Source organism: Scylla paramamosain, chromosome 3, assembly GCF_035594125.1.
Source record: "Scylla paramamosain isolate STU-SP2022 chromosome 3, ASM3559412v1, whole genome shotgun sequence".
NCBI lineage: Eukaryota > Metazoa > Arthropoda > Malacostraca > Decapoda > Portunidae > Scylla > Scylla paramamosain.
Window position 1 is genome coordinate 11,517,585 of NC_087153.1, and position 22,416 is coordinate 11,540,000.

At 44.4% G+C, this 22,416-nt stretch overlaps 1 protein-coding gene across 6 annotated transcripts in view; it reads right to left on the reverse strand.

Moving 5' to 3' along the window:
* LOC135090232 (uncharacterized) overlaps positions 1-22,416 on the reverse strand; it is a 238,062-nt gene that overhangs the window by 150,344 nt on the left and 65,302 nt on the right. For 4 of the 6 annotated variants that reach the window (XM_063986804.1, XM_063986753.1, XM_063986763.1 and 1 more), the window contains one exon: positions 941-1,219. In XM_063986804.1, the coding sequence (XP_063842874.1) occupies positions 941-1,077 (137 nt within the window). In that variant the 5' untranslated portion in view covers positions 1,078-1,219. Of the gene's footprint in view, positions 1-940; positions 2,853-22,416 lie in introns of those variants that run through there. The other 2 variants (XM_063986782.1, XM_063986773.1) reach the window with 2 other exon arrangements.

A 22,416-nucleotide genomic window follows, 5' to 3' on the forward strand; every position in this document is an offset into this window, starting at 1 on the left:
AGGACATATGAACATAGGGGAAGCTGCAAGAAGCCATCAGGCCTTCACGTGGCACTCCCCCTGTATGAAACACACCTACCTATTTCCACCTGTAATCCTCATCCATGAATTTACTTAATCTCCTTTAAAATCTTTCTAATGACTCGGGAGTTGCAATTATCAATTCATTATTACGCCAGATCCTGTAAGTATGCTAAGCTATGTATTGTTATTTGCTAATCTGCTAACACAGTTAAATCAGCCAGATAAGACTACGTAAACATCAGTATTTCCTATGTTTGAATCCTGCAAGAAAGACTATGCATCCATATACAATCATGTTGGGAAGTATTTTGGACCTATGAATATTCCGATAAAATAAATAAAATTGATAAAGCCAAAGAACGGTCGTGCCAGTATTTGGTGCTGCCAGTCCGTCCCCCACACGTCACGCTTCGCTCTACCTTCTTTGATCCAGGGCAGGGAAGCTAGAGTGAACAATCCAGAACAACACTTTTGTTAAAGTACGAGTATGCCAAAATCATTCATCAATTCCGAATTCCATTCTCTCTCTCTCTCTCTCTCTCTCTCTCTCTCTCTCTCTCTCTCTCTCTCTCTCTCTCTCTCTCTCTCTCTCTCTCTCTCTCTCTCTCTCTCTCCCTCCTTCCAATTAGGACTTCATTGGGTGAATGTAAATCCTGATATGACCCGTCGCATGAGTGACAGGCTGGCAGACTGGCAAACTCAGGCTGGGGTGTCAAGTAAAGAACAACGAAACAATGCTTTGGTCTGAAGAATCTCGAGAATGAATGAAAATAATGAAAAAAAGTTAAAATGGAAATGAATAAGAAAACACAAAGCTGAAACAAAATGTAACGAATGGAAAAAAAGAATAGCAGCTCTTGCTTTATCTGTAAGGAAGGTTACCAAATGTTGTACTGCAAACACGTGCTGGACTCACCTGGGCACTCTGATGTAGTCAAAGTAGAGTCTGGACACAGGCTCAGGTTGGTTGTTTCGCCTGCGTCGTGCCGGACTGCGGACCAACCCGCAGCCACACGAGGCAGGCTCCTCATGAAGCTGGTGACGCCCGTACATGGTGGCACTGTCCACGCCGAGCAACTTCCAGTGACTTATCACCACTGTCAGTCCTACGAGCTCAGTTACTTATCAGGTATTGTCATTATTCCACAAGTATCGTCATTGCACCCTCTTCACTGCAGCGTCAGAAATCCATTTCCTGTTACAATAAGGAATCCACTGAACTGAAATCGGCAGACACAACACCATCACCATAAAATGTTAGTCACTCACAAACAAAGACAAGCCGTGCCTCCAGTATAGTGAGGCCACCGCCACCCTTGGCTTGTCATCTTCCCATCAGCGGGACACCAAGGTCTGTGGCCCGCCAAAAACGCCGCCACATTAATTAGCGCCACTTCCGGAATGACTAGCCCGGGACCATGTGCTCCACCACAGGCCTTTCCTGCACGGGTTCCGTCTCACCATCACAGGCTTGTATGTTCACCAATTTTCCCCTCCACCACATACTAGTGGCAAACAAGTTGCTGTGTGGCACCACCGCCTTCACCGAGCAGCATCAGCCGCGTGGAGGTCCTCCTGGCGGGTGATCTCAGACGCGGCACCGTGGCCAGGCACCATCCCTGCTCTCAACGCAACTCCTTCACGACAAAAATATACGAGTAAATAACGAACGAGGCGCCTGTATCACACGTGCGTCACGGAGTCACAGCCTGGCTGAGGTTCACACCCCAACAAGACACTCTAACAACTGAGCCAGAGTGTTCCACAAGGCGGTGCAAGCCCTCACAGCAGGCACCCGCATCACACACACACACCCCTTCACCGAGGCTCCGGGCTCCGGCACACTGCCCCGGGACAGTAAACAAGGGCCGGCGGCGTTCACCCTCCCGGCGCCACCTTGCCGTGCTTTCCATCTATTTTTTCCCGAGGAAATGTGCCGCAAATACGGTGATGAGGACTGAAAGTCATATTTTCTTTACTTTCATGGGTATTTTGTACCCAAATGAGCCGGCGAGGAACACTCAACAGGGAACCCACAGCCTGTGCTGGTGACACTAACAGCCAAGCTGGCAACTCTCATCCATAGTCACAGGATTTCACGTCCTCGCGCACATGACAACGGAAACACGCCCACGCACATGTGTGTAAGTAAACACGCACACACACACACACACACACACACACACACACACACACACACACACACACGTTCCGGGTTAGCAACTGAGCATGACCACTAGCCAGTGAATTCCCTGGACTAATTCACTCAACAAATCAAGTTTATGCAAGACACCTACCGAGCATCATCCTCACTACCATGACATCAACCAGTCGCCAGGGATGTGCGGGGCTGCCCAGCCTGGCGCTCACCCCTCACCTCACCCACCACCACCCACCACCCATCACCACCACCCATACGCGGCCCCTTGTCGCCAGGAGGTGCCGGGGCTTCCTCCAGCCAGCGTGCAGGGCGTGGCTACTCCTGCTCGCTTCCCTCCCCTTCTCTTCCTTTCTTCCTCGTTCTCCTTCCTCCTTCTTTACCTTCCTGCGACCCTCTGTACCTATTTTCTTCCTTCCCATTCACCCTCTGTGTTTCCTTCCTTCCTGGTTCTCCTCCCTTCCTAATTCCATTGATGTCGTTTTTAATACCTCTGCTCCATTTCCCTCCTTGATTTATATGCTCTGGCTTTTACTTATCCTTCTTCTATCCCTTCATTGTCCTCCAGCCTTACATCCGCACCCCTTCCCCTTCCCTTGACCTTCCTTTTATCTCGTACACAATATTAACTCAACTCACATACGTATATATTTCATAAAACAATTCTTGGTCTTGAATTACAGTCACTACCAACTGTGTCCGCCTCTTCCAGTCATTTGTGTTGCCTTTTATTTACGATTCCTGTGCTCCTTGTCTTTCTCTGTACAACTTCCCTTGCCTTATCACTCCCCAACCTTCCTTTCCTTCCCCTCCATCACCCTCTCCTCCCTCGTCACTTCCTCCCCTCTTTCGCCCCTCTCCTCCCTTTCGTTGCGAGGGGAAGCTAAAGGTAATAAGGGTTAATTTTTCCTAGGGGAGGATGAACAGCTGGTAGGAATACATCGATGGCTGTTTCCTGCAATACAACGAGGACTTATTGCACTGTGGGAGGGAGGGAGGCCGCGTGGGAAGGCGTGGTTACCTCTATGTCACACACGGAACCAAAAGAGACAGATACACAGAAGGAAAGAGTAGCAGTAGAACTAAGTTAATTATTGTTTCCTGCGACACGACGAGTACATGGAGGGAGGAAGGCCGCGTGGAAAGACGTGGCTAGCGATGTAATGTACGGGATAAAAAAACAGACAGACAGACAGACTGAAAGAATAAGTGTAGGAGTAAACCAATAACAGCTTCCTGCGACGCAAACAGAGGGAGGCCGCGTGGAAAGGCGTGGTTAGCGCAAAGTCACGTACGGAATCAAGAGACAGCGAGAGACAGATAGATGAAAAGAATACGAGTAAGAGTAAACTGATGAATATTTCTTGAAGTTGGCCATATTGCTGTGAGAAGGAATGTTGCGTGGGAGGTGTGGTTATCGAAAACAATACACAAAGAGATACAGACGAATTGATAGGAAAAAAAAGAACAAGAACATTGGTGAGAGAGACTACACTGAGATGAAACTTTAAACAGAGTGAAAGTTGGAAATATTAAGATGACGAGAAGTGTACGTGAGTGAGGGAGGAGGAAGGCCGCGTAAGGTGGTGTGGTTAGCGTTAAGTCATACACGGAAACGAGAGGCAGACAGATACAGATAGATAACAAAAAATAAATAAATAAAAAAAAAAATAATAATAATAAATAATAAATAAATAAATAAATATATATAAACAAGTCTAGGAATAATATATTTTTTTTCATATTTCCATTTTAGCTATTTATCTTTAAGTTATCCCCTAAAAAACTCAGTCTTAATAATGGGGTGTTTGTCAACTTATCCGTCTACCATTCATATTTTTTTTTTCTCTTGTAACGACAAACAAAATAAGGTGTTTCAAAAGCCTATACCTGAATAAGACTTAGAACACAGTGAAAGTTAGAGAGATAATGAGGAGTGCACAGGAATGGGCTGTCTACCAGTCATATTTTCTTAGTCTCATAACGACAAACATAATAAAGTGTTTCAAGAGACTGCACTGGGATAAAACTTTAGACGCAGTGGAAGTTAGAGAGATGATGAGAGGCGCGCTGGATGGAGTCAGAGGGCATGAGTGGGTAAGTGGGTGTGCAGACGAGTGCCAGACGGATATCAAAGCCTCCACTAGACAACTCCATGCACTCCAGCCTTGACGTGGTGATGAGTCCCGCCTCCCCTCGCCCCGCTCCGCCCCGCTCCTCCCGACGCAACGAGAATGTATGAAACATGGGTCTCCTCTCACCGTACTGCGGCTACAGTAAGACCACACAAAGTAAAGTGATTATTTATATACATATATATCTATACATCAGTAAACAAACGAGGCATAAATATTGTACAGTGTTGCTAAGAAAGATAAAGTTATAGATGGGGATGATAGATAAAGTTATGGGTGGGGATGAGAGGTGGCTGTGTGATACGTTTCATACAGGGACCGCCACGTTCAGCCCACCAGTTGCTAATCGGCCCACTGTGAGGATGTATCTTCAGTATTTATTATGAGTAGTTTTATTACATATTGAACACGTGCTCAGTTGGAAACAATTAAATTTAGGTGGAGTGGCATTGCTGGCATACCTGCTGTCGATAAAATGTACTTCACACTGTACTAGGCCAGATGACTTCTTGCAGCTTATTTTCTTATATTCTTATATTCATTCTTTTTTTATTGTCACACTGATCAGAACTGTATTTAGAAACGCTTTGAGATCTTATTAGGACAAGTATTTTTACATTTTCAAAGGTCACAGAGATGATGAATCAAGTTTTTGTTCAATAGCATGCAGAATCTTTATCAAACTATCATTTAAAATAATCAAAAACTTTAAAAACTGAAAATAACATATAAGAGAGACAAAAGTCGGTCAAAATTAGGCACTGAAAATTTTGCGAAAGTTGTCCTCAAGCGGAAGGACCCGTGAGGTGCTGGTGGAGGCGAAGGCAAGCAATGGGACACAAGCCTGCGGTCGATACCTAACTACCGGATATGATAACGTACAACTGCTAATCGATTGTGCAACGTGGGACAGTCATGGTCAAAAGCAGAGCAACCTTAGCTTCAGATATATTCAGTGTTTTCCTTTCCTTAATCTTAATCACTTTCATCTTCTAACACACGTGACATAACATGACAACGTACAACTGTTCTTCTATTCTGGAACGTGGTACAGTCAAGGTCGTAAGCAAAGAAGCCTTCAGGTTTTCAGTATATTCAGTGTTTCCCCTCAGTCTAACATCCTCTGATTTTCCTGACAAACATAACATGATTACGTACAAGTGCTAGTTTATTTTCCCAATGTGATAGTCATGACCAGAGGCAGCAGAGCAACCTTCAAACATTAAATCTCAATAACTGTAGCGTTTTCTCCTCAACATAAACCTGCTGTGACCTACTGACAGTCTAGCAAGAAAACCTGACAATTGATAGATTTCTAACCGATCAGAGGGATTGAAAATTGAGATGAAGACAACACACACAGTGAAAGTGGCGTACAACAATGTAGCCACGAGGTCTGGCAATTATGAGATTCTCGGTCGATCACATGAGCTGAAACTGAAGGAAAGACGTCAGACAGTGGCACATGAGTTCAGTATTAACTTCACTGACCACAACTGTATCACCGTAACTATTCAATTTTCATTCGTTTATCTTCCGAAAGTGTCTCTGTTTAACGCAGGCGGGGAAATTACTGGAGATAAACGCTGGACATGAAATAATAGCCTTCGACAAACGCTGCAAAGTAAACTAACCGCTGCCGGCTGATTGAAAGCAAATACGAGGGTGTCAAGCCGCGCCCTTGTGAAACTCAGCACTCATCAGCCAGCACTCAGCACTCCCTGCCGCTCCTCTGTGCCACCACTGACTGATAGACTTATCTTAACTTTGTCTATCTGTCTGCCTGCCTGTGTCTGTCTGTCTGTATTATGTGTCTCTCTGTACATCTGCGTGTCTGTTTATGTCTATTTGTCTGTCTATATTTGAGTATTTGTTCATTTCTCTCTCTCTCTCTCTCTCTCTCTCTCTCTCTCTCTCTCTCTCTCTCTCTCTCTCTCTCTCTCTCTTGTATCACAGACAGCTGTTTACTGTATTGCGATACGTCAAGAGAGAGAGAGAGAGAGAGAGAGAGAGAGAGGGGGAATCACTTACGATGAAAAAAAATCATAAAGGATCAAGAGCGCCAGCAGAGGTTCACTTTACCACTTCGGTGCTTCAATAATGGACGAGAAAGAACCCCGTGAAGCACCGAGACTTCCTCCAGCTGCTTCGTCCCGCTGCTTCACATCCACTCGCCCTCACACACGACTCCCTCATCAAACTGTGTAGCATTTTTATTCCCTCTGTAAGCCTTAATCACCGAGATGAGAGAGGGTTCACGGCGGGAGAGGAGGGAAGGGGGGTAGATAGCAAAGGAGGAGAAGGAAGAGACGAAGGAGAAGAGAAGGAAGAGATGGTGGAGGTGGAGGAGGAAGAGAAGGAGGAAGACGATGTAAGGAAAAAGGAGGAGGAAAGCGTGATTTCAGGACGCTTCTGTCTGTTCATGAAGCGAACACACACACACACACACACACACAGACACACATACACACACTTTCCTTCCTTCCTCATCACCTGCCTGTCCACTCCAGCCCTTCTTTTCCTCTTACAAGCACCACTATTTACATTTTCCTTCGTCTTTCCTACCTTACTTTTAACATTTGATAAATCACCCACAATACTTCCCTTTTCTTTCCCCACAGAGAAGTCACGGAGCTGCGGCGCTTACTGGAAGGAGAAAACACTTGGCGGCAACAGCAAGTGGACAATGAAGACAGACTTTTCACTCACGCAGAAGGACAAGCGAAGGTTAACAGCAGTGCGTGAGAGACCCGACAGTGAAGGCAGTGCTGGTATTGTGAGTGATAGTGAAGGATTAAAGGAGAGAGAGAGAGAGAGAGAGAGAGAGAGAGAGAGAGAGAGAGAGAGAGAGAGAGAGAGAGAGAGAGAGAGAGAGAGAGAGAGAGAGAGAGAGAGAGAGAGAGAGAGAGTTATATAAAGTGTTATTATAAGTTAATGTAAAATTATGTCAAGGAAAAGTTTTAATTTAATGACGCGAGAGAGAGAGAGAGAGAGAGAGAGAGAGAGAGAGAGAGAGAGAGAGAGAGAGAGAGACGCGGAAAATACTTGAATCTCTCTCTCTCTCTCTCTCTCTCTCTCTCTCTCTCTCTCTCTCTCTCTCAAACACTTCACACCGGGTATCATCAGCGTTAAGTGAGTGAGAAGGAGACATAACCAGCCAGGAATACGCAGCTGTCAACGGGAAGCGGGCGTCGGCATCTGCAGGAGACCCACAGACGCCGCGGACACAAGGGCCCCACACAGCATCGCACAGCCCCGCCGCCCCGCCACAAAGACCCGCCCTCCTGCCTGCTTGTTTGTGTTTGCTGTAAGGCGCCCGTGTGAGGGTGCGACGGGAAGGAGGGTGGCTATTCTGAGAGGGAGAGAGAGAGAGGGAGATTGCCAGGCCCCCATAACCACATGGATTGGGGAGGGAGAAGAGAGTGGTGGTGGTGGTGGTGGTGGTGGTGGTGGTGGTGGTAGTGGTGATTGTAGTAGTAGTAGTAGTAGTAGTAGTTTTAAGGCATTTCACTATGTAATTTTGGGCCTTCTTTCAGATTATTTTTCCAGGGTATTGACATCTTCTAAGACTATTTTTTTTTTTGGTTTCTATTGCTCTTGTTCAGAATTCCTCACATATAATAGGAGTAGTAGTTCAAGTAGTAGTAATAGGTCTAACAGATTCCATTTCATAGTAGTAGTAGTAGTAGTAGTAGTAGTAGTAGTAGTAGTAGTAGTAGTAGTAGTAGTAGTAGTAGTAGTAGTAGTTGTTGTTGTTGTTGTTGTTGTTGTTGTTGTTGTTGTTGTTGTTGTTGTTGTTGTTGTTGTTGTTGTTGTTGTTGTTGTTGTTGTTGTTGTTGTTGTTGTTGTTGTTGTTGTATATATAACATTCCAGTTAATTCTTCCAACATTTCCACGCATATTAATAGACGACGACACGGGTATGAGAGGTAAGTAATCACTGAGCGCTCTCTCTCTCTCTCTCTCTCTCTCTCTCTCTCTCTCTCTCTCTCTCTCTCTCTCTCTCTCTCTCTCTCTCTCCAGCGCTGTTATCCGGGCATCTTGTTAGTCAGTCTGGTTGAGAGGAACGCAAATAAGCAAAAGCAAACAAACATATACATGGATTTGATGATGACGATGTATTCTAGCTTTCCTGGAATGTATATTTGTGAAGGTGAGGGGTGGGTGGGTGGGTGAGTGGAGTGGGGAGGGGGAGATGGTTAGGTGTGTGTGTGTGTGTGTGTGTGTGTGTGTGTGTGTGTGTGTGTGTGTGTGTGTGTGTGTCGGTGGGTGGGTGAGTGTGTTGTCGCATTCCATCCTCCGCCATGTCCCTCCTCCTCCATGCTCCTCCTCCCGTCTCCCCCCACCCCCCTCTAAAAACAGGGGAGATGCATTTATTGGTTTATTGACAGTTTCCCACTAAGAGGCGAAATCCTCAGTCCCACCTCTCACACACACACACACACACACACACACACACACACACCTCACTCCCTGCTTTGCCTAAGAGCCTCGGGTACAGCTTTCCCTCAGCCTCCCCTCCCCTTGCTTTCCTTCACCCTCTTCACACGGGACACGGCGCCAGGAAGCACCGCCCCGCCACCCGCAAGACCAGCATCAGTAAGCATGAGATGAAAAGGAAGACGAGAAAGCGTGTTTTTCAGACTTTTAGCGCCTTTATCGCTGCTTTTAGCTTGCTGCAGTAAAAGTTATTGAGGTTTTGAAGGATCTTTTCGTGATTCCAGCGATGATTTAACAAGGACTCTGCATTATCAATAGAAATATTTCATGATAGCCTAACAAATAATCTCTTTGACCTCTGAAAATAGTCATATAGCGTTTCAAAATGCAGGTCAAAAAGAGATATAATATTGAGCATAGCTGGGACCTTTGAAAATAATCATAGTGAGAGCCGATAGCCTTCAAAATACTTGCTGAAGAGAGACACAAAGCAAGTATCTTTTTGACTTTTGCAAACAGTCCTGATGACAGCTTATAATGGTTCAAAACACTAGCCGAGGAGAGATATAAAGGCAATCATCTCTGTAACTTTTGAAAATAGTCCCAATGAGAGCCTATAACGTTTCATAATACTAGTCGAGGAGACATAAAGGTTGCCAGCATCCGATCAGCACTTCCTGTCACCACCTCCTTTAAAAACCTGGCATGAAATTTTTGGTGTCAGACGTGAATGCACTGCTGCTTTCAGGGTAACAGAGCGACGAACTCCTCAAGAACAGCGAGGCAATTTGGTGCACATGAGTCGAGGCGCCAGAATAAAAGTACCGTTAGTCGCGATGCTACATTTGCATAAGCACCACCACAGTCAGCGCTGGAACTTGATGAAGATAATAAAGATCACCGCTTCCCTCCACGGTACGGTCAGAAGAGGCTTTGGAGACGTGAGTGGATGCAGGAGATACTGGTGGACGTAAGCCTTGTACTCTATAAGCCTTGGGTAAATATGTAGATGTTTGTAAGTACATTGCCCAATACTCACAAACTACCCATGCTTTGGACACACGGGTGGATGCAAGGCTTGTACTGAATGAGTCTTGGGTGTGTTCAGGAGACGCTCGTATGTATAATGAGGACCACTATTCACAAACTACCCATGCTTGGATGAGGAAACAGTTACGTTGGGATTAATTACTCATTTACAACGGCGTCTTGCTCTACTTCCTTCACTACAGAGATACGCACGCTGGTCTTACTTCCTCTCCTAATGAAGGCATAGTGAGCTTCCAGTGGTAACAGACTAGTGTGGCATGCAAGGCCAACACAGTGAAAATACGAGTAAATAATGTTGCGAGTAAATAATCAAGGTTTTTTAATTAATCCTACAAAGTCAGTATTAGAATGTGTTATAAGACTCAGCACTTCACACCAGGATTTCCAGCATCGGATAGCGTCCCAGGTGACACTAGCGTCTGTATGCATAAATGCTTACTTGTTTTTTCTAACTTCTAACAAGCGCCAGTGGAAGTTATTGTGATTTTCAAGGATGTTTGTATGATTTTAGTGATGATTTAGATTTCTGCATCGCCAGTGGAAGAGACACACCCATGTAAATATAACTGATAATTTTTGTGGCCTTTAAAAAACTATCCCCGGCATTTCATCTCGATTAGTTTTGGCATGCTTTAGAGAATGGCGTTGTTTTCAAGGGTGCATGATTACATAATAGTTAAGCAAGGATTCTTCACCACCAATTGGAAAAACACCCATGCGAACGTGACTAGTCTTTGTGGCCTTTGAAAATAGTCCTAATGAAAACCCAAAGCGTTTAAGAATACAGGTTTTAGTTTTGATGGGAGCCCAAAGCGTTTAAGAATATGGACATGGATCGCCGCGGAGGTAACAACACGACTTGCCCGAGACGAGGAACAACGACCTGAGGAAGGCGTCACGCGGGAGGGAGCGAGTCTGATGCTCACGTCTGAGTCTAAACGAACCACTAATTCGTGTTCAGGTCGCACGACGGAGCGGAGCCTAACGCATTTAATCCCCGACAGCGTAAGGGAGGAGTGTTCCCTTCCCTGGACGGGCGGGGGCGCGGGGCAGCTAAGCGTGGACGGCAGCTGCGCCTCTTCCGTTCTCGTTATGATCGATTTGGAAAGTAAATCTGACGGTGGCAAAATGAGACAAATGGGCACTCGTGTATGGCTGGGACGACTAGTTTTCTTTTTTTTTTAATACTGAAATAGCTTTAGTGTATAAGTTAGGTTACGCTCCGTTAGGTTAAATAAGGTTAGTTAAATTAATTAAGTTTTCTAGGTACACACCTGATCTCTCCATTGTATAAATCACGGTTTGTAAAAGTATCATATTTTGATTCAGAAATAAGTAATCTCTGTCTCAAAATTAGTAGACTAAAGTTATTTTCCTAATTCCTGCTTTTTATGTAAAAAAAGTCTCAGGTCATCAAAAACTACTGGAAAAGAGCACACTACAAATATCAGATCCTAAAGGAGACAGTTTGAAGTCTAAAAATTACCTCGAAAAATATCTTAAATATCCCCTTTGAAAGAGCTGAGGTCATACGTAGGTATGTACATATAAAGTTCATCATTTAATCTTGGAGTCCACTTCACCTTTTTGTAAGAATACAAAAGAATAACAAAATATGAGAAGCTGCAAAAACCCATCAAGTCTACACGTGGCAGTGTTTGTATAAAACATTTCTACTTATTTCCACCTATCAACTCCAATTCATAAATTCTCATTGCTTGATGGTATTTCCCACAATCATCTACAATATTTAGAACATTTATTTTTTTGTACCAGTCTTGTGTTATTCTGTAGCTTAGAAGATAAAATTAACTGATCCTCTCATACTTCTATGTCCATGTAAAAAAAGAAATTTATTGTGCCCTAAAACTTAGAGAAGAAATACATACAGTAAAAGAATTAAACCTTACCACCTGTTTAAAACACACACACACATACACACACACACACACACACACACACACACACACACACACACATCATACGTTGCCTCCTTCCCTGGGACGCTACCTAAGACATGATCTCAGGTTGCAAGCAATTCACCTGTGACTGCCTCCCTCACTTCCCGGGTGCCTGGCGTGGCGGAATGCTTAATGGAGGCCCGGGGAGGCAAAAAAGATATATATACAACGCGCCGCATGACTGAGTGGACAAATAAGAGACGCGACTCACGGTTGGCTGCATGATTTACTGTGGGAAGGAGTTAATTTGTGTGTGTGTGTGTGTGTGTGTGTGTGTGTGTGTGTGTGTGTGTGTGTGTGTGTGTGTGTGTGTGTGTGTGTGTGTGTGTGTGTGTGTGTGTGTGTGTGTGTGTGTGTCCTGTAATATCTTGAGCACCAATTGCCCTTACACCTGAATGCCGCCCCCCCCCCCCAAACACACACACAATGCTCAAAATGTTGTTGTTGTTGTTGTTGTTGCTGTTGTTCTTCATTGTCTTTTCCTTTTCTCCTTTCTTGCTTTTAGTTTTTTTCTTTCACTTCTTTTTCTTCTTGTTTTTTCTCTCGTTTTTGTTTTTCTCTTTTTCTTTCTTTCTTTTTATCTTCTTCTCCCTCTTCTTCCTCTGCTTCTCATCCGATGCCACCAGTCAACACACCAGGCTTAGCAGCTAACACACACCACAAACTGACCACGAGTAATCACGAAGCACCTCCTCAATACGATAGACGAATACCATAAAAATAAACAAACAAAACAATTAAACAAACAAATAACAAAATACAAAGCAACATTAGTCCATGTGAAGACAAAACCATAGTGACAGTAACTCGTCCATTTCTTCCCAATACACTGCAAAACTAAACAAGAAATAAACAATATATATATAAAAAAAAAGAAAAGAGAAGGTGCAAGGAGCAGAAATTCACGCCAAACACCAAAATTATCGTACTTTCCAAACGCGAGAGCAGACTAAGGTGACACGTGCGCTGGAAATAAAAATAGGCTTGACCGTGACGTGAATAGCAACATTTGGTCCGGACAGCGCCATCAGCAGCGGGAGAAATGCAGTCTGGTATATGCGAGAGTCAGGTGTGAGTGTGTGCGTGCAGGTAACGGAGCGAGAGAGAGAGAGAGAGAGAGAGAGAGAGAGAGAGAGAGAGAGAGAGAGAGAGAGAGAGAGAGAGAGAGAGAGAGAGAGAGAGAGAGAGAGAGAGAGAATCTGTCCTGTATTATTAACAAAGCTCTATCTGTCTATATTTCTGTTTATCCGTCTATCTATCTGTCTAATCTCAAACCTACGAACCCAAAGAACAAAACCAACACACACACACACACACACACACACACACACACACACACACACACACACACACACACACACACACACACACACAGCACCAGGCAGCCACCACATCCGCACACCAATAGCCGGTCTCAGCCAGCAAAGTGAACGAGGCGCTCGATATATACACTTAAGGACCACAATAAAAACAGAATAACATAAAAAAAATATCGGGAAAACCCTTGTGTATAAAAAGTGAAAAAAATAGATGACCTGATGCAAATGGAGCGTAAAAACTGGTCAGCTGTGTCTTTGTGTTAGAGAGAGAGAGAGAGAGAGAGAGAGAGAGAGAGAGAGAGAGAGAGAGAGAGAGAGAGAGAGAGAGAGAGAGAGAGAGAGAGAGAGAGAGAATGTCCCCTCATTATCAGTCACCTTAACTGCCTAAAAAGAGAAAATGGAATGAGAGTTTTTGTTCAGCCTTAATATGATGATACTTTTTTTAGAGAGAGAGAGAGAGAGAGAGAGAGAGAGAGAGAGAGAGAGAGAGAGAGAGAGAGAGAGAGAGAGAGAGAGAGAGAGAGAGAGACTGTTCTTCTATTGTGCTTTATTTTCATCTCAAATGTTCTCTCTCTCTCTCTCTCTCTCTCTCTCTCTCTCTCTCTCTCTCTCTCTCTCTCACCACTGCACCCACCCCACTAAAGGCTCCTCCTCCTCCTCCTCCTGCTGTAAACCCGCTCTCCTCACCAACTCAACTTTCCACCTAGCGAACACAACCACTAGCCAACGCGTGCCTCGTGATTTCCCGCGAGCACACACACACACACACACACACACACACACACACACACACACACACACACACACACAGCCCCGCCTCATGACTCGCCCCTTCATTGTACGTACAGTCAACTCATTCGTCTCCACTCTGGTGTAGGCGGTAAGTATTCCTGGGATAGAGAAATAAATGAAGTCGGAATTGTTTATAAAGCTTTGTCTATTGTTTTGGGTTTAATTGTGTGTGTGTGTGTGTGTGTGTGTGTGTGTGTGTGTGTGTGTGTGTGTGTGTGTGTGTGTGTGTGTGTGTGTGTGTGTGTAAATGAATGCATAAATCACGTGGACTAAGATTAATGTTGGCTTTTCTTTTTCTCTATCTTCTCTTATTCTGTTTCCTCCTCTTTCTCCTTCTCTTCCTCATTCTTTCCCTCCTCCGATTTCTTCTTCTTATTATTCTTTCTCCTTTTCCTAATTCTTTTCCTCCTCCGATTTCTTCTTATTATTATTCTTTCTCCTTTTCCTAATTCTTTTCCTCCTCCGATTTCTTCTTCCTTTCCTCCTTCCCCTCCTCATCCTACACCTCTGCTTCTTCCTCCTCCTCCTCCTCCTCCTCCTCCTCCTCCTCCTCCTTTTCCTTATCTTCCCAGCGCCTCGGGAGATGACAGGTGATCCTATCAGGTGTTTAGCAAAAGGTTGGCCATCTCTCGTTCTTTTTTTTTTTTTTATGTGACCTGCAACGGAAAAGAACATTATTTTCGGCTCTGTGTGTGTGTGTGTGTGTGTGTGTGTGTGTGTGTGTGTGTGTGTGTGTGTGTGTGTGTGTGTGTGTGTGTGTGTGTGTGTGTGTGTGTTAAGAAATGGGATAAAGAACATACTTGAATAGGGGAAGATGTAATGAAAAGAAAAAAAGAAAAGAAAAGAATAAAGCTTGGAAGAGAGGAATGTATACAGTAACTAGGAGTGGAAGAGGGACTGACTGGAGGTACAGCGAGTCAAGGGCATTACGGGACGCAAGGGAAGAAAAAGTATACAGGAACCAAGATCCAACTAAACTGGTCTGGTATGGTTTGATCTTGACAGGAACGGCACTGTACAGTGTGTGTGTGTGTGTGTGTGTGTGTGTGTGTGTGTGTGTGTGTGTGTGTGTGTGTGTGTGTGTGTGTGTGTGTGTGTGTGTGTGTGTGTGTATGTGTGTGTGTGTAATTTTAAGCACACACACACACACACACACACACACACACACACACACACACACACACACACTTTCATCTTGGTAAGTAAAGTCACGATTTGTGAAGCCGACTAAGTGAGCCCCGTGCTGGACTCATTAGCCCGCTGCCTCATACACTTGGGGAAATTGCAGATTGCCAGCGAATCTGCTTATATACACAGACTCATTTACATGGCATTATGGCGCAGTCGTAGCCACAAACAGGACCTGCATTCTCAAACGACTCAGCATCTTGTCTTGAGTACTTTTAAAAGGCTCGCGTGGAAGTTACTGGAGTTTTGATGTTTCTAGTGATAGTTTAACAATGGCTGTACCACTAATTGAGGAAAAATACCTACGAAAACCTGAATAATCTTTGGAAATACTTCTTAAGCGTTTCAAAATACAGATTCGGACTAACATTCCGTGCTCTCATCCAATGTTTCCCTCTTCCTCTCAATCTTAATTCCTCTCTGACATGCCTCGAATCTACCAGTTCCCGGATTCTGTAAAGGGACCATCAGGAGATTAAGAGAACATTTTGGTAGAAGGGAAAAACACTAAATGAAGGGGAGTGAGAGTGGCAGGTTACCTTACTTCTGACCAATGACTGTACACCGGTCAAGCTTGTGCTAATTCTAGAGGTAGTTATTTTTTTTTGCCTATTTCCTATTTGGTGAGTTTGATACTTGATGGATTTTGTACGTATGGTATGTCCCCGAGAGAGAGAGAGAGAGAGAGAGAGAGAGATACCACATACCTATATACACAAAAAAAGCACCGTTCCAAAACCCTTCCTGCGTGAACTATCCAATTCTTACCTCACTTCTTATCCCAACCCATAAACAAATACACCACAAATATGCCCACTACAAATACACCACATGCCCCCTTCCCCTTGCCTTGCTTGTATACCTGAATCTTTACTTATTTACTCCTTTTTTTTTTCTTTGCTTAATTAAGGTCCAGTTGAGCTAAAGGTCCATTAATTAAACTTAAAAGCATCACCTGCCGTCCTGCATTAATCCCTGCCCCTCCTCCTCCTCCTCTTCCTCCTCCCTCAGCAAAAAGCGGCGCATCATCAGGACTAAATAATGCAGGAAAAAGGACTCAGCACACATTACACCTCCCCCTGAAAGCGAAACGGTAATGAGCTCCCAGATATTTAACACATGCAGCCCCATTTTCACGGTGCTAATGTGTGTGTGTGTGTGTGTGTGTGTGTGTGTGTGTGTGTGTGTGTGTGTGTGTGTGTGTGTGTGTGTGTGTGTGTGTGTGTGTGTGTGTGTGTGAGTAGACAGGGACAGAAATCCGGATAAAAGTAAGAAAAGGACAGAATGACAGCAAAATAAACAGATAAACAGGTAAATTAACAGATAAAAGAAACAGTAGACAGAAAGACTGATGGAAAGGCATGAACAGATAGACAGACAGACAGGGAGACAAACAGAGACGAACACGCAGACACGCACTACTCTCTATAACCAAACAAAGTCACACACACACACACACACACACACACACACACACACACACACACACAAGCAATTAATACAAAGACAAACAAGAGTCATTTGGCGTCTGTATACAATTTTTCCTGAGAGCTGAGGAGGAGGAGGAGGAGGAGGAAGAGGAGGAAGAGGAGGAGGAGGAGGAGGAGGAGGAAGAGGCGGTCATGACACGAGCCAGGCTTTGACTAAGTGATGAGGGAGGACAGCGAGGCAGTATGCGGATCGGTTCGAGGTGGCTTAGTGCAAACGAAACTGGGTTGTGTACCTTTATGGTGGGCGCGGCGAGGAAGGAGGAGGCAGTACGTCATGAATAAGAGAGAGAGAGAGAGAGAGAGAGAGAGAGAGAGAGAGAGAGAGAGAGAGAGAGAGAGAGAGAGAGAGAGATAGTGCACTTGCGTCAAATCATATACAGTCGCGGTTAGAAGTCTTGTAACCTAGTACCCTCACTGCCACTGTGTTTAATGTCTTCCCTCAGTCTTACGTCCTCCTTAGAATTAGCATCAGAGGACTCACAATAAAAGGAAACCGCTTAAATTAGTGGGAAAGAATATGGCACGTGAACAGACTTTTGACGGCGACTGTACTTGTAATTATAGAGACGAACATAAGTGTGGCTTTCTTCTACACTCCACTGAGACACAAAGATGACGGACTGCCTGCTGCCTGTGATGTTTGGGATGAGAAGCTGACTTAGACACTTACTCCTTCATCCCCTTTATGGCCTAACTCTGGATCTGAAAGCCTTCCTCTACCGTGTCTCTCCCTTACCGCCACTGAACTCCCCGTCCATCTAGCCTCGGAAACTCCAAATTAATTACTGGGTATTTATTACCTTGTGATTGCGGGTGAGAATGGAGGTTATTTTTATCTTAGTAATTGGAGATCATTCTATTTGGCAAGAAATAAATCTGCAGATACTAAAAGGTTTGGATTTTGGACGGCAGTTGTTATATAATTTGAGTGACGAATTATTCTACTTAGCAAGGAATAAATCTAGAGATGCTTAAAGGTTTGAATAGCTCTATGATTCCTTTTTATTGTCAGTGGCTCCTTTTAACGTTGTGCTTTAAACTTGCATCACGTTTCACTAATTAAGTTTAAGAAACTACTGCGGCGAAAGATTTAAAGATTTTCTCATTATCGTGTTATCGGTGTAGTTGTTCATTTTCCTTCCCTCCTTTTTATACCCCTCATATTTACCGGCTTTGTGTGTGAATGTGTGTGTAGAGGGGGAAAAATAGATGTTTAAAAAAATGCTCCAAACCTTTCTCTCCGCTCTTCAAGGAAGTGACCAGAGACCACAGAGAGGAGTGACGCACCTACACGAGACGAGAAGACAAGACATGAACAGTAAGTGACGGCGAGTTTCTTTCTTTCTTTCTTTTTGTGTGTGTGAATAAGAACACTGGCCAAGAACAGCATAAAAAAAAAAAAAAAACGCCAGAGAGGTGCCAGTCCCCAAAGAAGAGCTAAAAGATTAACCAAAAGTAGTGTGTGTGCCAGGGAGACATGAACGTGATGCGGGCGACGATGATGTCCAGGAAAGCAACATGCGGTGGTGCTGCGGAGACTTGGCGGACACGTGAGCGACAGGAAGCAAGATGGTGCTGGTGGTGACGAGGATCAGAGGATCGGCGCCGCACCACCACCGCCACCACCACCACCTGCTTCAAGGACACCAGGTGCACATCCTCCCCACTTTAATCTAGGAGTCAATGCACGAGGGGCTGCTTCAACAACAATAACAACAACAACCACTACATCAACAACACCAGCAGCACAAGGAAAAATACCGAGGTGTCACTGTAATACAAACATAACTTGCTGGTCTCTCTCTCTCTCTCTCTCTCTCTCTCTCTCTCTCTCTCTCTCTCTCTCTCTGATGGTTGTTAGGAAGACTTAAAAGGGTTCAGCATGACTACGACCATGAAGATAATCTCGTGTGTTGCCAATACATCGACATAGTGTACGTCTTACCAACCAAATGCACCGGCAACACTAGTGGCGGCAGAGTCTGACAGGACATGTGGTGACTGTAGGGACCTTATAATCTGGAACACTTCCACTCCCTCCGCATTCAAAAAAGCCTCTAGTGGAAGTTACACGTGTTTTTTTTGGAGTGTTTTTGTGGTTCTTGTGACAGACTGACATGATTTCTACATTATTAACAGGAGAAGCACTCAAGAGAGCCACACTAATCATCTCTGTGGCCTTTGAAAATAGTCGTGGAGAGAGAGCAAAGGGTTTCAGAATGTGTGCCTTGGTTAAAGTCCATGACTAGGTAGGTACCAATGAAGGGCTTTGGTGGGGCTTCCCTTGCTGCTGAAGAGGGAGAGAGCCAGAGAGAGGAACACAGCTATACCGATTACAAAGACAATAAACACAGCACTACGGGGCCCGCTCTGAGGAAGGTGGCAAGCAGACTATACAATTACCAAACTGCTGGGCAAAATTACCAAAGTAACGACCAGTCTGTCCTTGCCGCGGGGAGTTTCCTGGCTAGTGCTGGTGAAGTCTTGGTTAGCCATGCACAGGAACACGCCACAGCTGCATTGGGCCACGAGACACTGAGCCCCGAGCTGCATCCTGCAAGGCGCCGCCGAAACAAATTGAACGAGAACGTCAAAGAAATGAGACAGAGACTCCCTCATTACTAACAACGTGGCTTATCCTTCTTTGTTGCCTGCCTGCCTCTCTCTCTCTCTCTCTCTCTCTCTCTCTCTCTCTCTCTCTCTCTCTCTCTCTCTCTCTCTCTCTCTCTCTCTCTCAAGGGGCCCGGGTCAGTGTGCGGCCTTCGTCTCAGGCTCTTGTTTTGTGAGTCTTTGTTGTTTGTTCGTCTGTGTGTGTGTCTGTGTCTGTCTGTGTCTGTGTGTGTGTGCGTGTGTGTGTGTGTGTGTGTGTGTGTGTGTGCAGACAAGACGCAAGGGTTCTGAGAGGAGTGAAATTTTTGCGCACCGACTTGGTAGAAAAATTTACAGCAGACGAAAATTTTAACTGACTATTTTCGGGGGTGTTTTTTCATGATGCACGTACACATACTTGCATTTTCTTATTTCCAGCTCCATGCCCGAGACTGACGGCGAGAAGCTAATAATAATACCAATACTTGTACCACGCCAAAAATCTTTACACATAAACTAAAAGAAAACCTCCCCAAAATACAATAAAAAGTACATATAACTCAACTTCTTTATAAAGTCTTTGTGTGTATGAGAGGAGAGGCGAGGAGGAGAACCAGCCGAGGCACACTACCCTCCCCCTCCCTCCCTTCCACACTCTCTCTCTCTCTCTCTCTCTCTCTCTCTCTCTCTCTCTCTCTCTCTCTCTACCGCTTCACCCCTTCACCCCTCTCTCAACCGCACTTATTGTGAGCCATCAGACCCTCCCATCACTCCAGCTAAGTCCTGATATCCTCTCCCTCTCCCGGGCAGGAGGGGGAAGGGAATACAGGATGTGAAGGGTGTGTTGAAACGGAAACAAACTGAGGGATTTCGGACGTGAGGGCAGGAAGGGGTAGGAGAGGGACTTCGGTACGTCTGTGCGTGTGTGTAAGGGTATGAGGAAAAGAGTATGATTTGTTGAGATATGTGTGTAGTCATGGGGAAGGCAGGAGAGGGGAAGTACTCGTGTAGTGGTGGTGAGCTGGATATGACACAAGGGTGAGCGGCGTGAGTGATGAGGCGGGGAGGGTTGCTGGTGAAGGGACGCAAGGACAAGTGGCACACTGGACTATATTCTGAAATACCTCTTCGCAGCACCTCCACAACTGTCAAAAGACTCTAGTCGAAGCTGCATTAGTTTAATTTTTCTTTTTTTTATGGTTTTAGTGACAGATTAATAAGATTTCTACAATAATAACAGGGGAAACACTCTTGAGAACCCAGATAATAATTATCGTTGTGGCCTTTGAAAATAGTCGCGGTGACAAAGCAGTGTTTCTAAATACGGGCTATTGTGTAATGGATGATAGATGTCATGTGGGATGCGTCAGGACACGGAGGGCATAGTAAAGAATCACCAGCTGTTACCTCCCGCATTTCTCCACCACCTATTCATCGTCCGTCAACGCAAACATGGTAAGAATATCATTACTCGTTTGGTCGGGAACGCGACACGTGGCGACAAGGTTGATTCGAGGAAAGAATAACGAATGAGCGAACTAAGACAGTATTCCCAAACTTAGAAGGCTCTTTTGGAAGTTTTCTGGGTCCTTTTAAGGTGATTTTATGGTTCTAATCATACTTTAACATTAAATCTATATCATCATTGGAAAAAATATTCATGAGAGCTCGGCTAATGTCCACTATAGCCTTTAAAAATAGTCCTAATGAACATGAATTCTGCATCATCATTGGGGAAAAAATTCATGAGAACTAGACTAGCCTTTGAAAATAGTCTTTACGAGAACACAAAGCGTTTAATAATACAAGTTTTTTTTTTTTTTTAACAACTTCTCGTGGAAGTTATTGGGTCTTTTTGTACATCACCAGTGGGAAAAAAGAAAAAAGAAAGCGAGAAACTTGCTGATGTCTATGACCTTTGGAAATAGAAGTAATGAGAGTATTTGTTTAAAAATAAGGATTTTTAACAAGCTCTCATGGAAGTTATTGAAGTCTTTTTAGGATGCCTTCATGATTGCAGTGATAGTTCAGCATGAAATTCTGCATCATCAGTGGAGAAAAACTCATGAGAAACAAACTAATGACCAATATAATCACTGAAAATAGCTAAAAGGAAGGTCTGAAGCGTCTGAGAATACGAGCCTTAATATTTTACACCTATACATCACCTGGAAAGCAATCCTGACAGACCACAGGAGGCCACGCAGAACTCGGACGTGCAACTCAAGTGGCAAGGCATTGAGGACGCGCAGGAAGGTCAGCAAGGTGGTGCTACTTGAATTTACGCCCAGTAATGTTTGCAGAAGACGTGCGGGAGCCGGTCATAAACTATCTCGGATGTGGACGCCTCGGGGCTTTACTAACCGGATCGTCTCTCAAGCGCGCAGCTCACCGTATTAAGTTCCTCAGAGGGCTGCGGAGGAGGCTAAAAACACTCGATCCCTTCCATAATAAACCTGCTTCAATATGAGATGTTACAGATATACGTATAAGAACATGAGTGCATAGGGGCAGCTGCAAGAAGCCATCAGACCCTGTAAAAATAAAAAATAAAAAGCACACCTACCTGAAAATCTTCCCTAAAAGCACTTGATCCTTAATATTTTACACCTATACATCACCTGCTATGCAAAAACCTGCTTCAAAATGCACTAGCGTTATATAAGAGTGTAAGAATATAACACGGAGGAAGGTACAGGAAGCCATCACTAGGCCTATACGTGGCAGTGACTAAGTAAAACATGCCTACTTATGTTCACGTACGTTCCTTGACAAACACTTGATCACTCTCAGCCAAAACCTGCTTCAGAATGATATGTTAGAGATATATCAGAACAAAATATATAAGGGAAACTGCAAGAGGCTATCAGGTCTACACATGGTAGTTCCTCTATATAAAAACATACCAATCTATATCCACCTGTCTCCCCTACCTAATAAAGTTACATTATCTTTTAAAGCTCCCTGTGGACGCAGCACTAGAAACCTAATTACTACGAGTGCTCCAGTCATCTACTACTGTATCTGAGACTCTATTTCCCCCTATATACTTGCGTACTAGGGAGTGTCTCGGGCAAAGATACAAGGAAACCATAACTTGAATAACTTCCCTGAATCAGAAGCCTACCTGCCAATGGCGATCTGAAGTGGAAATGCCTATAGATAAATTAGCATGTGCATTGAGACCCCGATGTGGAAGATGAATAACAATGGACGAGGCGAACATGTGGTAGATCCATTCATCCGTGAACAAAAAAACATCCGGGAAGG